Source organism: Ambystoma mexicanum, chromosome 4p (assembly GCF_040938575.1).
Source record: "Ambystoma mexicanum isolate Mex_15411 chromosome 4p, UKY_AmexF1_1, whole genome shotgun sequence".
In the NCBI taxonomy this organism is placed as follows: domain Eukaryota; kingdom Metazoa; phylum Chordata; class Amphibia; order Caudata; family Ambystomatidae; genus Ambystoma; species Ambystoma mexicanum.
The window spans coordinates 822452466-822470087 of record NC_090927.1 but is presented as its reverse complement, the minus strand read 5'-3'; the positions used below and the strand labels follow the sequence as shown (position 1 = coordinate 822470087).

Below are 17622 nucleotides of genomic sequence, written 5' to 3'. Positions count from 1 at the left end.
GGCTGACTTCTTTCCTCTGCGACCGACCCCTCTCAGGTCCAACTTGGGTCCTTCCTCTCCGCTATCTTTTTTCTACCTGTGGTGTCCCCCAGGGGTCTATCTTCTCTCCCTGGCTGTTCAACCAATACCTGGCACTCCTGGCCCACCACATCGCAGCTCTCTGCCCCAACTTTCAGTGTTATGCGGATGACACCCAGCTCATTTTCAGGCTACCCTCGGCCTCCTCCTCTACTTCCCTCATCTCTGACTGTCTACTATCCAGGAGTGGTGTGCCACCAATGACCTCTGCCTTAATGCCAGTAAGACTGAGATTCTCCTCATTGGCACACCCGCTCCCTCCTTTCCTGTAGCTCTCTGGATGGCCTCTTGGCCCCCTTCCTGCTCCCCGTGTGGCTAATATCCGCAGGGTCATCTTCGACTCTACACTCTCCTTCTCTCATCCAGTCTCTGACGTCTCTAAGAAGTCACACTACCAATTCCACCTCCTCAGAGGTATTCTTCCTTTCCTCTCCTTCCCCCAGAAGCTCACTGTCTCCAGAGCTCTGGTCTGGTTCTCTCTAGGCTGGACTACTGCAACAGCCTCTTTCTAAATCTGCCTGCTTCTACTCTCCGCCCTCTGCAACTTATCCAGAACAGGACTGCGAGACTTGTCCTTGGCCTCATGCCCAGGGACCGTATCCAGTGGCGTCGCCAGGAATCAAATTTAGGAGGGGCACAGAGGGGGCCAAAAGACAAAAGTAGGGGGGCAAAGACAAAAGTAGGGGGAGAACATGGTCACTGCTTATCTTAGGTAGGGGGTGTACAAGGGGGTCACAGGGTTTCACAGGGGGGGTCCCCGCCCCCCCAGCACCCCGTACCGACACCACTGATCGTATCTCTCCAGGATTGAAATATCTACACTGGCTCCCTGTGGCTGCAAGGATTAAGTTCAAAACCCTCTGTATCGTCCACAAGGCCTTCTGGGGCCTGGGGCCTCAATACCTTCATCTCTCTCTTCCTAAATATCTTCCTTCTCGAGCTCTTCGCTCATCTGCCTCAAAATCCCTCAAGGTCAGTCGCTTCTCCAAGCAACGAGTTGGTGGTAGATCTCCTCCTTCGGCTGGGGCCTCCCTCTGGAACAGCCTCCCTGAAACTGGAGGAGAATCATCTTCGGTTCCGGAAGCCACCTCAAAACCTCTCTCTTTGCTTCTGCTTTTTCTTCTCCTCTCCCTTGCCAACTTCCTGGCTGACACTGACTTTGCAATGGTTGCCTGGCAGCCCTCTGATCTCGGGCGCAGGTCCCCTCCCCCACCAGTCGCACTCCTGCACTGCCCTCCTGGCAAACCCGCACTTGGGGACTGTTTCTGCATCCCCACAGTCCCACTACCAGCACTTGACACCTATTCTCTGCACTTACCCTTGCACTTGCTGGCCGTACTTTACCTATTGTTATTATTTCTTATCCCTTGTACTGCACTGTCCTCTCCCCCTTCCCACCCTGCACTCCCCCCCCCTCCCCTTCCCATGCACTTGCGATCTGAATGACAACTGGCCTAGTAGGATCGTTGTCTGTCTTCCCTCTGTTCCCCTCCCTTGCCTCGACGTGCCTTGAAACACCTGTTCATAGGCGCAATAATAATGCCATATCATATTCATATCATTGGCAGACTATAGGGATCGAGGAGAAGGCCATGACAATCTCGTCCTACGCAAGTAGATATGGTTCTTGCAGAAGCAGACCTGAAGTGAAAAACTAGCATCAAGCACTGTGACGTGTATATAAAACAACATTAAAGAAGGAGAAACTTAGAATGATAAGGACATTAAAAAATCTAGAGAGTGATCGCTCCATCTCCCCTAAGGAATGCGGCCTACAAATAGCCAACCTAAGAACTAAATATAAAAGCAGGGCTAGACTCCATACTTTCGCCTGCAGATCTGCCATGTGGAGTAAGATCTTCCAACCGCTCAGAACCTCCAATTCAAAGAAATTCTGGCCTGAAGTAAAGACCAAACTCGATCCTTCTGCTGACACCTTGATAAACCCCATCAGCAAAGCAGACCGAGAGATGAGTGAAAGATCTTTACGGGCCAAAGCCTTAAATACCCTACACTAACTCCCAAAAGAAAACCAAGAAAACAAATTATCCTTCTAAGAAGGGGAAATTGGTGCAGAAATAAATTAACTGAAACCCTCCAGAGCTCCCGGCCCATCGAACAAAGTGCTGAGGGAGAACTGAGATATGGACAGAAATTGTAACGACTGTTCAAGAAAATCTGTAATGAAAGAACTATACCCTCTTCCTGGAAAAAGTTCATCTTAATCCCAGTGTATAAAAAAGGGAGACCGAGAGCTAGTTACCAACTATAGGCTGCTAGCCATGATCGATGCCACGGGCAAACTATTCTTGCTCTCTATTACTAAACAGTTTAAACCACTGGGAAGAGCAACATAAGATACTATCGGACCAATTAACTGGATTCCGGAAAAAGGTGGGCACATTGCAAAACATATGCACACTCCATTTTCCGATCCGGCAAACACTAACGCACAAGGATAGAAATCTATACATCGCTTTTAATGACTTTTCTAAAGCGTTTGACACAGAAGATAGAATGGGACTCTGAGCCAAACTCTCAAATTGGGGAATTGAGGAGGATCTCCTACACATGATCAAGTATTTTTATATTGGCACATCGGCTGTCAGAATCAGGCAAGTGGGTTTTCTGACCGAATTTATAGAAACAAATAATGGCCTGAAGCAGGTCTCCGTTTTGGCGCAGGCACTTTTATCCTCTACGTATCCGACCTAGAGCTGCACTGGATGCCTGCGACTCCCAACAAAAATAGGCAACAGACGGATAGGCTGGCTAACGTTTGCAGAAGACAGCATCTTATTTGAGAACACTCCTTTCGGTCTGCAAAGGGCTCCGACAGCACTGCATGTGTTAAAAAAACAATGGTCAAAGTGAATAAGGCTAAAACGAAAATCATGATTGTAGAGAGACTGGAAAGACATTTTGTATGAAAGCTGGATGAGGAAAGGATTGAAAAATTGGAAGCATAGACATATTTAGGGGCATTTGTTACTCCAACTTACTCAAGGCAGTCCAATCATGAATACATTGCAAACAGGGCCATAAGGAAGTTTGGGATCATCAGAGAACTAACCGCTACCAAGGCTGGCTCCTCTATAGAAGGCTTAACATTAGAATATCGATCCAGCCTGGTTCCTAGCATCCTTTATGGCATGGAATAAGGAAAAAGAGGTGTCATGCCTCAAAAGTCTAGAAGGCAACATCTGTAGGCGGGCTGATCTCCCTAAACACGGCCCTCAACATCAGAAGTAGTATGACAAATACTAAATGATATGGGGGCCATGCAGTACACTTGGCACACTATTACATCCAGAGACCAGCCGGACATATGCGAACAATTGAAGGAATGGGATACATCAGTAGAGTTCTTCCACAACAAAACGGGCTTGACAGCGGACTACACTGAGCACAATACTCTGTATAAGAACATGCTAACTAAGAAAATGCAAGAGTGGGATGCATTTCTAACATCGAAAACAATACTATGCTGCTCAAAGGTTTCTATCCCTCAAACCATTTGCCTATTGCATGTTGTGGGATGATCCATGGGCAAGACTGTTCGTGCTAAAGTTCAGATTTTACTTATTACCTTCTCTTATGAGGATAGGTCCTAGAATAAACCTGCCCAAGGACAAAAGACTCTGCACACTATGCACCTTACATCTGAAAACCACTGAGCAGCTCCTGACATGGTGTTCTGTATTGCAGGACCACTACTTAAAAGTTTATGGTGAAAAGGCATGGATAGCCCCATGTAGTGAAGAATGATCATTGTGGCACTTTATATTTAATATGGCTTAGCACTCCTTAAATAGGGTAGCCTGAAAGGGAAGGTTTACTAAAGTCCTACTGGTAGTAAGACGTTAGTAAGCTATCCACAGTGGTTTACAGATCTCCAACTCTTAGTATCAGTCTGTACTAACTTAGGACCTTGTCAGAGTGGTAGAGAAGGTGGGTTTATACTAAGAGGAAGATGTGAGCTGTAGGTAAGTACACTAAACCTTAGTTAGACATGCACACCAAAGAAACTAACACTTATAATTTATAAGATATTATATATTTATTATATATACACCAGAATCACTTTCAATACTTCAGACGTTTACACTAGAACACTCCAGAATACTTGAGAATACACTTCAATGGACACTTTCACTTTTGTGGTTGTTCACGGTTACATTTTTAGCAACGTTAGAAAGGGAAAAGACCATGTTATCATATTATAGGTTATTACGGGCACTTGCGGTTTTTAACAGTTCATACAATAATCCATTTAAATCTGTAAACGTATACAGAAAAGAAACTAAGGGAGGAAAATGGTTAGAGTAACATTAGCCTAGTTCATGGTTCTAGAGAGGGATTCTTCGCACAGCAAGTCTAAAGTCCAAAAACGCAACCTTAGCTAAAGGAAGTTCAGAGAGGGTTCATAGTCTTGACAAGCAGCAGAATACGAAGAGTTCCAGCTGAGTTCTTCCAGTCTTTAGTGTTATAGAAGCAGCAAGTTAACAACTAACAAGGGAGACCTGAAAAAGGACTACGAAGGGAGAAGGGACACAAGCAGCGGTTTGAGTCGGAGGTAAGAGGGGGTGACCATGGACACCTCTAGGTGCACTTCAACGCTCTGGAGTGACTTCTTGGAATCAGGCAAGCAATACCTTTTTCACCCACAGTACCTTAAGTTAGAAGAAATGTGATGGATTCTCCACAATGTTGCAGCTCTGGACCTGACCTCCAGATTCCTTGGTCCATTGACTAAAGGAAGGGCAATGGACGGGGTATCTCAGCAGCAGTCTCGAGGGAGGACCTGGGACACGCCTTTCAGCAACTTCTTGGTTCACTATGCAGTTTTGGCGCCTTTTCTGCAGCACCAACAAAGGACATGGATTGCCCGGTCAATCTTCTCTTCCTGCAGTCCCACACTCTTGAGTGGGTCTGGGTGAGCTGGATCTATCTGTGTAGTGTCCTTACGGATTCAGCAAAGATTTGGACGGCTTCAGCCTTTCTACGACGATGAACTCGAAATGGGCAGCAGGTGTCGTGGTCATGGGGTTCCGCAGCTCTGGAAACTCCTAGGACCTCAGAAGATGGCTCAATTCAAAGTTAGTCTCGGGACTGTTTGTTCCCACCAGCCAAAGGGAAGAGTCACCCTCTTCGAAGCTCCTCTGTCGCACCTAAAACAGGGTCAGGACAGCTGTGGTCACTTCAGTATTGCAAAGGGTCTGCATGCGTCTCTGGTCGTCTTCGGTTACTTCAGATTCCAGTGGTCGACTTGCTTTTCACTCCAGAAGTCTCGCTTTTTATACAGTTCCAGCACACACTCCTCTGCAATCTCTCTCAGCATTTTACAGAAAAGGGCGTTTGGCTGTCTAATTAGGACAGCCAGACCCCGTGGGAGCTGGTCCTATCCATGCAGTCTGGCAGACAAAGGACAGGGGTTGGAAGGACTCCTCCCCCACTTCCTGCCCAGACACTCTGGAGCCTAGGCAGGGATACCCAAAGGTTCCTGCCAAAGGCAAAACACACACTGACCTCCCGCTCTCAGAATGGTAGAATAAAGGCACCAAACAAAATACAACCACGCTAGTAATGTCGGAAAAAGAAGGGAGGCCCCAAGTTGGTACTTGGGTGCCCCTATTCTGCACTACCGAGGCTATGGGCATAGCCAGCGGTATACAAATGACACAATAGTTGGTAGAACATGTCCACTGCCACCAGCCATAACTAGGAGGCTGTCTATGTCACTAGAAAGTCAAAGGAGTAGAGAGAAGGGGGATACTAGGTATCCCTTAGGCACTCCACACAAGGTGGTTTGTGCCAATCTCTCAGACTTTAGAGTTTTGGGAGAGATACTAAGTATTTCTCTACCTTTAAGAACTGTAGTTACTCGATATCGAAAAAGAATCTTAAAGGAGGACCCCAAGGGTCCCCAGCAATACTGCCAATAAGGAGCTGTGTGCTGCAGTAGTAAAAACACAGATGCCTTTAAGAGCAGACAGACTCCATAGTACAGGTAGAATACAAAGAATAGAGTTACAAAAGAGACAGCCCACAAGAATGAGTGAGTGGAAAAAGGCTCCACTCATTCAGGTGATACTCAAAAGAATATAGTTCAATTAAAAGATTTTTTTTAATTAATGTTTTTATAATATATGTTTTATGAAATATTGCTTTTTATAGATCTATTGATTGTATACATAAAGATGGTGCAAAAAGATTTTATGTAAACTATAATGCACAATAATAAAATATTGGTATACTCAATATAGTCTTAGGATTTCTGGTGAAGGAGGAACCATTCAAATGTCTCAATTGTCAAGAGGTTTTATTCAGAATACGGCTGCCCTTGCAACAACAACATAAAACTGCTCTATTCTTTTTCTGGCTGCACTAAAGGAATAGCCTGCATTTGGGACTCCCGTTTCCTTCCTAATATTCCAGCCGGTCTAAAAATAAATTCTCAAACACCAAAAGATCAGAACTTATTACCACTGCACCCAACCTTCTGCAATGGCATCCATCTGACAAGCAGTTTAAATCAATGCACCATCCACCAGGTCCACGAATGAGACACTTTAACCTCCTGACGGGTCAATTCACCCCACCAGAGCACTGGGATATGCAGATGGCCATTTATCTGTTCTGCTCAACAAGATGCATGTAGACCACTTTCTAAAGTATTACATTACACCATTTAATATATGCATCCATTAACTGTGTACCCTTGCTTTGCATTTTGTTTCTTTGGGCTTCACTGCTTTCAGCAGAATCCCCTCGTCATTCACACTTCAGCCTTTGTCACATAAGGTTAAAAAAGCAACTTGATCGCTTGCCGTCACCCAAACAGAACATAGGATAGCCATCAAGCAAGTCAATTTAAGAAATGTGTCTTACGTACCTAAGGCAATCATGAAGGGGGGATACAATAGAGAAAGATCAGTTCTATACGTGTCATTCACTATCCGCCTGTATAAAAAATAAAATGGAAATGTGTGTTAATATTTTCCAGGAAATAGAAATAGCAAAGAAACTTCGTTTTCCACAATTTGAAATTACATTTTGCAGTGAAACAATGCACAGCACCAAATGTACTAAAAAAGCAGAAGGGATGTGGATTTTTTCATTTTAGACATGTGACAAACTGGGTCTGAAATTATGTTTGAATCATACAACAGAATAAAAGACTTCTCAAAATGTAGGTTTGCTTAGAACATAAGCACAGGCACCATATTAGGTTGGGCAGAGCTCAAGTGCAGACGTAGCAGGAAAGCTGTATTAGACCATCAATTGTTGGTAAACAATGTGTGAACAGTTTTTCTTCAGGTTTAAGAATGTATGTGAAAGAGCTTAAACACAATGGGTTGACTTGAAATGCCCAGTATAAAATGTGGTAACTGAGCACGAGTACAGTATTGACTCACCTACTAACCCCCACTTGGTGTTTATATATTTTTTATGAACTTGTTGAATTCATCTAGTATTTATTGTTAGGTATCTTATCAGACCAGAGAAATGTATTTCTGTATGATGCTTCGAATAAAATATCTTGACTATTGCAGCAGTTCAATTTTTAAAAGAATGTTTTGAAAAACGGGACTTCTTAGGAAGTCCTCTTATAAAAGGCTGAATTTGTAAATAGATGGGATTATATTGGAAATGTTTGCTAAAAGTTTTAATAAACTATAATGCAATAAAAAAAAATTGTCTTTGTAGAGCTGTGGAATAGAAAGCTGGGGATGCATGAATAAGGCAGGAGTGTCCTTCACATTTTACAAGTACTCATTTAGGAGCTCTGTGTATAGACTGACGTTTCCCAGAGGCTTAAGGGCACAGGGCTGGGCCCCATTCAATATTGTGGTACTTTATAAACATGTACAAATTTTAGGGAGAATGTGGAATTCTTTATTTTTCACATCACAATATAAAGCACCAAGTTACTTTAATGTAATGGGGTTTGACATACAAGATGATTATTTTGCTAATAAAAAATAAGGGTATTTTAAATTATCACCTTTCAGAACCAGTGTGTGTCCTTCATCAGCTAGCTAGTCAATATTTGGCATTTAAAAATTGCGGTATAGGTCACAGGTAGGAGGCCAGCAGCAGCATATGGGGGTGGAACAACTTCTGCCCCAGACAAGATGTGTGTAGTTTGGGGTTGGAGGAGGTTGGTGATCTGCTGCAGGATAAACTTTCCTTCCCCTTGAGATGGTACGCTGAGGGGATGAGGGCAGGGGCTAGATGCAGGACCTTCTTCCCTAGCAAAGTAGGTGGGATGTGTGCAACAGGCCTGCTGTGGGGATCTTCTGCCTCCTGAGAAGCTTTTGAGGGGAGTATGGCAAGAGCCATCCGCAAGGGTTTTCTAGGGATTGCCTGCATCCACCCTGCACCCCCCTTTTCCCAAGATCAGGTGTTGTGCAGCTGGGGCTGTTCTGGGGGCTACCTGCATATGGGTGGAAGACGTCTGCTGTGCTAGCCGCCTGCTCTCAAAAAGATCACCTGATGTAGCATTGCATGACTGGCTCCTACATGGTGAAGGGTTTACAGGGCAGTCTGGGTGTCTGCTTCAGGTGACTTGCAGCTCCACTTGACATCACCAAGTACACTTGGCACAATATTATTATATTTCCTAGAATATCATGTATATGGTGGTCATTATTTTTGCAATTGGTGTGGAATAATTAGAGAATCAATTCACTATAGTTACTATATTTTGTATTTTCAGTCATAAATGCAAATGAATGACTTATACACAAAGATTATTTCAGTACATACAAATCTCCTTAAAGAAAATCAGATAATTGCAGTTAATATGAAATAAGGATAATCTTTTATGTGGTTAACGTTTTGTTGCAATATCATCAATTCAAAAAACTCTGAAAAATTTTCTGATGGAGGTCAGAGGCCAGATGTGGGACCTTGTTCCCTGGCACTTGCAGGAGCCCCTTCTGTTCCCCCAACAGGGTATATGCATCTGTGCTTGACATTGTGTGGGTTTGTGAGGCAGGGTCCGGCTGCACATGTCTTGTTCCTCTGACAAGCAGGTGGGCTATGTGGCAGGGGCCATACCCCCAACATGATTACACAATTTGGTATGTGGGTGTGGAGGCGGCCTGCTCATGTCATCCCAACAACATTGTGGGATTGTTCTGGGGAGTGCCTTCTTTTGCAATATCCTACTCCCCCTTTCAGGCTTTATCCTGTGTCCATAATAAGACCCATGGTTCCTGGGCCTCAAGTCACCCAAGCGCCACCAGTGCCGCATCATACAGTGAAAGTCTAGCCTCACTTTATTTTTTCATGAGCGGAGAGGACTGGTTTCTAAATTGCAGCTTTGAATATTTCGCTAATTGGAATATTTTAGGATAGCAGCCTAGCCACTTTTCCTATTGTGGAATATGCCACCAGTTTTCCAGTTTTTTTACTAGCTTTTTTTTAAATCAGAAGTAGATTTAGGGGACTAATCATCTGAAATTAATTGTCTTAAAGCTTAATAAACGGGTTACTTGACAGTAATTGACAAATAAAGTTATCTTTGTGCTGTTCATGTGGTGAATAAGGTCAAGGGTGTGGAGAGATCTCTGGTGTAGTATAAATGGCAGTGAAATGGTTTGATTTGTGTGAATTAATTACTTTAGCTACGAAAGTCAACAATTATTTTGTTCCGATGTAAACTGCATGCCTTATGATAGAAGTCATTTATAACGCGCGTCGATACAAGTGGTTCTAGGCTCGACAAGACAAGGAGGGGGAAACAGAAGGAGGACAAAACAACGATCTTACCATACCTTGTGTCATCCAGATCGCCCAAGTGCGGAGAAGAGGGAGGGGACAAGTGCCAGGGGGCCAGGGGAAGGGAGAAGTGCAGGCAACTCAATAAGTGCTGCCCCAGTGTGGCTCTTAAGTGCAGAGAGAAGGTACTGTAGGGTTGCAGATATAGACCTTTAAGTGCTGGGGGAGGTCGAAGGCAGTGCAAGGGCAACTGGACATGCAGGAGCCTGGGCCAGAGATCAGAGGGTGGCCAGGTGACCAGTGCGCAGAGCAGTCAGGGACATCAGCAGGGGAGAGGAAGAGACAAAGCGGAAGCGAAAAGAAAGGTCTTGAGTTGCTTCCAGAGCTGGAGGTGGTTCTGCTCAAGTTTGAGAGAGGCAGGGATGCTGTTCCAGAGGGAGGCCCCAGTTGAGGAAAGAGATATGCCCTCCACTCTCTGCTTGGAGTGTTAAACTGTATTCATATACTACCGTTTTGTTATGGATATTGGCCCAAGCCCATTCGCATTGTGTGGAAAACCGCGTTTGAGATGCTCCGATTTCTGATCAACTTCGCTGCCATTTTAAGAACTATCCACCATTTTGATTTTAACTTTTGATTTGTGTCCTAAAATTGTGGACTGTTTTCAACTACAGCCGAGCTGAAGGACCTTTGAGTGGTGTCAACATTTAGGCTGACCTAGAGCAGACTGTTCTGTGCAAAAAAAACTTGTGACTCGTATGAACTGCAATCCAAGTGTTGTCTGCGCTCACAAGCCTCATCCTCATCATCTAAACAATGGAACAATGTAGAGCAAACTCAAACCGTGTGCTTTGGTTGCGATATATTGTGTTCTTTCTTGAAACTAGCCTTACTATGAGCCAGACACCCAATACTGCCAATGTATCTTCATGGACAAGCAAACTTCTTAAATCTGTTAAACAATATTGTCATATTTTTCATGTGAACTGGGCACGAACCCTAGCATGTAAATTATTAGTTTGGAGAGGGGTGGGACAATGATTGAAAAAATGTATAAAAGAGCCCACATTAAGATGTCCAGCACTCTCACCCCTCACAGTATGCAGGTACACACTGCGAGGTGTTGGCAGCCAGATAGCCATCTGTTTTGCTTTGAAATATGTACAGAAATAAAGATACTTGTATCTTTCGACCCGTGATTGGCGAATTTCATTGTGGTACTAAGCCTTGAGATTTCTTTGGTCTTTCAGATGGTGCCCGAATAGGGACCCTCAAGATTGAGGTCTCCTTGCTGAAAAGAAGACGCGGTTATCGGACCGGGATCGGACAGTGAGAAAAAGGGGGCCCCTTTGTATGAGACTCAACAACTCAACAGTACTGCATGATCCGATCCCTGGACGGTGAGCAAGCGGTTCGAGAGGGCATCTTGACGAGGGTCCCCATATCGAGGCTGGCTCTTTGCCGAAATCGCCAACCATGAGGATCCTTTGTAATCCGATCGGACCTCCTTAGTCTTTGAAATCAGGTGAGTCGTGTCTAAGAATCCTGATATTGGTTGCAGATTTGTTCTCGAAAATACAAAACGCCAGGCAACTGCAGTAATCTGACATGCCTATCGGGAGGATAGCTCAGCGGTAACGCGTTCGCCTTGGAAGCAAAACGAAGCGGAAACAACACAGGTTCGATCCCCGGGTCCGCGCTTGGAAATCTCAGGTTATTAGGCACGTTATAAATAACCTATCAAATCCCTGGGAAATTGTCTGCCTGTTTCAGGGGTTTATTCCGCAGAGAGAGACAATCTTTGAGACAAGGTCAACCGGTGCCACCTGTTGGCTCACTGGCTTGTTTAATGAACTGCAAGTACGGCCTCAATAGTATTCTATTTAACCATATTTGGCACAGACTGTCATGATGCCTACCTCCAAGGAGCCAGGTCCGACCCAGCAACCCCAGAGGCAGGCATCATTCCCCCCCAGGGAAGTGCCAGCGGGCCCAAGCTGGGGCCCTTTGGACACAGTCCTGGCGCCTTAGGCGCCAGGCTCATGTTGGACCCCTGTCCTGGCGCCTTAGGCGCCAGGCTCATAAAGCTAGACATGTGTTCAAGTGTTTTAATGTGCACTCACCTGATGCAGACCATGCTGCTACATCCAGGCCCTCTTGAGGCCTGAATGGAACTACTTTACCTGTGGAACTACTTTCCACCTGGGTGTGGTCGGGGAAGGATACATACCTGATCGGTGGAAGGATACATACCTGGAACTTCTTCCAAAGCTATTTAAACCACGCCCGATCAGCAACTCACGCTTCGCGTTGTTCTGCTCCTCGCAGCTGGACGCTCACCGTGTCAGCTCCTGCATCTGGACTTCAGCCACGCCTGTCAACATCCTGGGTCACCTGCAAGGGGAGATAAGAGAGAATTGGAGAGAAAGAAGACCTTACCTGCTAAAGCTGAATCACGGAGACATCACACAGACGATCCTGAAAGGGAAGACATGATTTTTAAAAGCATTTCGCTTCGATCGCTGCAGCGCTGCATTTCACTCACCTTTCCTGGGCACCTCCATCTTCAGCAGCGATCATCCGGATCCGCAGCCACTTCCCAGAGCCTAGAGAGAAAAAGACAAGAACAAAAGGTAGGAGAAGGAAGGGAATAGGAAAAGCTCAGTATCCTTCTAAGACTTACCTGTTGGGTCATTCCCATTTCATTTCGAGTCCTGCCGCTTCCTGGCATTCCGGACCCCGGCCCCTATGGGGAAAAAAGACAAAGACATTGAATGAGCGAATGCAAAGACATTACCCGAAAGCTCATCCAGAACTTACCTGTCATTTACTGGAACTGCACGTTTCACTTCGGGTCGGCGCCATATCTCCGGCATTCCGAACCCCGGCCCCTAAGGGGAAAAAGACATAAGCGTTAGCGCTTGCTGCAATAAGACAATTAACATTATTATTAAGCTTGAACTTGCTACAGAACTCTTACAGCGCCTTACCTGAATAGTCAAGCTTATTTGAACTCCCATCAAACCTCAATCCAGTGAAGTAACTGGGTGGGTTTCAACGCGCCCCTGCATCAGAAGCAGGATGGAGAACTCATCCTTCCAGACCCTAAGGTGAGACTTCACGGGGAATCATGGAAGGGTATCGTGGAGGGTTGGAAGGGAGTGGGAGGCTTGAGCATTATTCCGTCAGTAGGTAATACTCCCTTTTCACGCAGAGGGGAATATTCTTGCGAGCCAGAGAAGCCAGAGTAGAGGGGCCCTACCTGTCCACCCTCAGAGTCATGCGTTTCACAGATCTGCGTCTCCGTGGGAATCAGGTGAGCGTGACACAGACAAACTAGACATGCTTCCGAATTCCAGAGGCCAGTTCATGGTAGTTTTGAAATTGCCCGTATAGAGTATTTACAGTCTATATTGTTAAAGAAAAAGGCTAGGCCTGCAGCATTTGATGTCATTAAGGATTGGAGAAAGGAAGCTATGAGTAAAGAAAAACATGCACGTCGACATATGTCTAACACTAAAAAAGCATTACTGTATGATCAACAGAAACAGTCAGAATGTATGATAGGGCTTTTGAACTTGGAGTACAGAAAATATATCTATCTCAGGATTTTCATACCTCAGACGAGCTGATCAATAAGCTATTGAATGAGCGTAGGACTGTTGCCACTGCACCACATCCTTATGTGACTCTCCCTGTTTTACCTCTTCCTGTCATTGCACCTCCTCCCCGTTGTTCCTTTTCCTACAACTGTTGTTCCTCTTCCTGTTGTCGTTTCTCCTTCTACATTCTCACCCTTACTGACAGTTCCCTTAATTCGGTCTTTACAGCCAGTGGTAGTGTCTCCATTGCCTATTGTACAAGATTTGTCTGAACTTTCTTTTCCAAGTGGTTCTGCTCCACTTGCAGCCATTGAAGGGGCGAGTGCTGATTCAAGAACAGTGACTCGTAGTACAGTACCTAAAGCTAGAAAAAGAATTGTATGCACGGGCTAAGAAATATATAGAAGGTGAAAAATCAGCTGTCTTAACTGCGATTTCTGTCCAAGAAAGTATTCCCGAACAGAATATTTTGCTAGAGGGGATGGGAATGCATTTGGCTGATATTTGGAGTGATTTAACAGACATGAATGCCCCACAGGGGTTGAGGGATTTGAATGTCCTAGCTTTCTCAAGGGATACTGCAGACAAAGTACATGAGCATGTTCAGATGGTATTTGAATTTAAGAGGGAGTTAGATTGGTTACAGAATTATGAAATAGATGGTAATAGTGTGGAAGCCTCATATGTGCAGAAACAATTTCTTCCTTCATGTAAACCAATGAGTGAAAGAACGCGTATTTGTACAAGAGACGTGCTTAGATTGATATACAATGTTTCAATTTCTCCCATTGAAGTATGACACGTTTAGTCAGTATGCTCCGGCTATGCAAAGGAAAGTTTACAGGTAATGGTAGAGTATCTACAGGATGAGTTTTTGAAGAAAAAGGTTTGTTGTCCCGCAGATTTGATGGGCATTTATAAGAGCATTTTCGCCCGATACTGCTTTGGCTACTTTGTCACTTGATTTAGCTTTGTTGCTTAGTGAACGATCAGAATACCCTACTTCTCATTTGCCAATGAGGGAGGTTCCTCGAACATTTGTTCCTAAAGTGGAAATTCCACCTAATGCTGCAACAGCCACTACTATTGAAGCTCATTATATCTCACAGTTTGTTCATGTCCCAGTTTCTAGACAGGAAGTGAATACCATTAGACAAACGATTCCAGATATTAGGAAAAATCCAACAGGATTTTATAAAGAAATTGAATCCGTCTTGCATTCGTCAGTTTTCACGCTGGGTGATATAGACTTGTTGTTCCCTGTGATCCTACCTGCTGATTTATGGAAACGGATTAGAACTGTAGATGATCAGGCAGGACTGGGTGACACATGGGTTAACTTGGTACGATAGATGGAGAAAGGAATGCTGGTGAGAAACTGCCACAGGTGATATTGACACTGCAAGACAGAATAGTAACTAAATTGAAAACTTTGGTTTCAGAAAGAAGAATAGTTTGGGACAAGCTTACAGCTTGTATCCAAGAGAAATCTGAAGGTGCTACCGAATTTTTTAATCGGTTCAAACAAGCATTTTCAGATTTCAACAGTCAGGACTTAAGAACAGAGTCAGAAAAAAGGCTGTTTGTAGACACATTTGTGCGTGGATTGTTGCCCGATATCTAATCACGAATTATGACTTCCGAAAGCGCCTGGCAAGCTAAATCGCAGTCTCAAGTATTGTACGTGGCTCAGTATTATGAGAATAGGGTCAATACTTAAAAAGAGAGGATAGAAAAGAAGAAGGGAGATTTTAAAACAAAAGTATTGTTGCAGCAAATAGTAAGAATACAGTTTAGAGGTCAGTTTGCACCACAAAGTAATGCACAAATGGGTCCTGTACACATGAACCAATGCGCCTATAGCAGACAAGAAAGTCATTGGCGAGCACAATGCACGATCCTTCAGCAGCGATCGAATAACACGTATGTTACCTTGGGTAGACGATCTACAGGCCGTCCTGGGATATGTGGTCCTGGTAGAAGTCAGTTCGCCCAGAATCAGTCATTTTCACAGGATAGTCAGCAGTATGATGTTAATAATGGGAATACTTGATAATCCTTCGACTGTCTATTTCTCTGAGGATTTTGCATTTGATAATGTATTGTTCCGTTAGGACAGCCCAAAGCAGAGTCTGGAACCAGTACCTATTCCTGTCGATCAAAAAGGGCCCTATATTGAGATGAAGGTGGGAAATAGGAAGCATCTATTTTTGATAGATACAGGAGCACAGAAGTTTAGTCTCTGGTACGTCAGTGGTTAGTCCGGTTTCTCAGCCAGTACCGATCTCACTGGGACCATTCACCGATTCATGTCCATTTCTTTTGACGACGAATTGTGGCAAAAATTTGTTGGGGTTGAATCGGTTGAAATAATTGAATGCTGTGATTTACTGTTCTCAGGATGGAATGCATTTGACGATTTCACCTCAACGAACTTCTGTTTCACTATTCTTGACTAGGCCTTTACGGACTAAATTGGATAAGGTTCCGGCACTTTTATGGGCGGTTGATGATGACATTGGTATTTTACACATTGAGCCTGTTAAAATTGTGTTGAATCCAGGTGTTCAACTACCACGTATTCCGCAGTATAAGATTTCAGTTGATGGTGAACAAGCTCTGAATTTATTTTAAAATGTTTTTATTAGCATTTATATTGTATATCACCAATTCGGTGTACACATATTAGCGTCAGTCAACATGTATGTAAAGAAAAACTAAGTAACAATAACTAACATAAAAAAGAGAAAAAATAAACAAACAAACTAAACAACCAATCTTCGCTTGCCGCGTGATCATGCTGGGGTTCATAGCGCAGCCCGTTTGACATTTCAGGCTTCGGGAACTTAGGGACGGTGTACGGGCCAAAACTGCCAAATCTAGTTGCTCCCTTGCTTGGGCTCAGGTACTGTCACTAGTCTGTTGCATATCCAGTGAGCAGGGGTCACTCACGGGGGTTTGTCGTCTGATGGGTGAAACATTTCCTAGATTAGGGCCTTCCAGTCCTCATATGGAGGGCTTGCCTCTCCTCCCGATTTGGCCACTCCCTCTCTCCATACTGTCATTTCTGCCCCTGTCCAGTGTTCCAGTTCCTTGTGCCACCTGTCGAACTGCGGGCCCCTCGCAGATTTCCATGCCATATCTATAGCTCTTTTGGCTAACACACACACCATATCCATGAGTTTCACTATGTGCCTTACTTATTCTTGGGTATGCCCCCAGAAGGCATTCTTTCGGAGACCATTCATAGCTCACCACCCCCGCTCTTCTACGGGTCTGTTCTATTTTGGACCAGAAGTTCTCAATCTTCAGGCATCTCCAGAACATGTGCATAATTCCAGCCCTTTCTGAGATATATCGGGGGCACAGGTGGTTAGTGTTCTTACTGAATTAGACTATCCTTTCTGGTGTCATGTATGTCCTATATAGGATCTGTAATTGGATTAGTCTGAACCGGGTGTTTGACACCTCTCAGAGGTATACTAGGATTCTCTCCCATTTCTTTTCAGTTATATCGTCTCCCAGGTCCGCCTCCAACTTCAGTGCATCACTTTTAAGATTGGGTCTATCAACTAATTGAGCATAGAGCCTGTACACTGGTTGTATAGTAGTGGGTCTTGCTTGGGTTCTACCGGCCACTCTTTCCACTGCTCCTTGGCCCCCTCCCTGACTCTCCTATACCACAGGAACTGGCCTTTGCGTAGGCCTTCTTTCACTGCCAAGGGCTCAAAGTCTCTGAAGGCCCCGTCTTCGTATGTGTTCCCCCAGGTGTAAATGCTGTGTCCCTCCCATTGTCTCATCAGGGCCAGGTCTGCCTTCGCCCTACACACCCCAGCTGCAATTGGAATGTCTGATGAGTAGGGGTGTACCCCCCCCTGTAAGTTTCAGGGTCCTGTCCCAAACTTTCCAGCCAGGTTCTATCATTAGGGTATTCCCTAGGCAGCCCACTGGAACCCATAGTATTTCTTTCAAGTTCGCTGGTGCCACGAGCTGCCTGAGTAGCCTAGTTTCAGAGGTAGTCTCGTCCGCTAGCCGCTTGGCCACGTGGCTCAATTGAGTGAAAGGAAGTATCTTTCGTGATCTGGCAGTTGAATTACGCCCGCTTTATATGGTAGTGTTAGTGTGCTAAGGGATAATTTGTGACTGGTGTTGCCCCATAGTAGCTCTCTTAATAGCTTTTCTAGTAATCAGAAGGAGGCCGGGATAAGACAGT

General features: G+C 44.7%; 1 protein-coding gene across 1 annotated transcript in view; it reads right to left on the bottom strand.

The window, feature by feature from the left end:
- The window catches only part of CCNC (cyclin C), an 813217-nt gene that overhangs the window by 254748 nt on the left and 540847 nt on the right, over window positions 1-17622 (bottom strand). The window contains exon 9 of the mRNA XM_069606395.1: window positions 6974-7041. Within this exon, the coding sequence (XP_069462496.1) occupies window positions 6974-7041 (68 nt within the window). The remainder of the gene's footprint in view (window positions 1-6973; window positions 7042-17622) is intronic.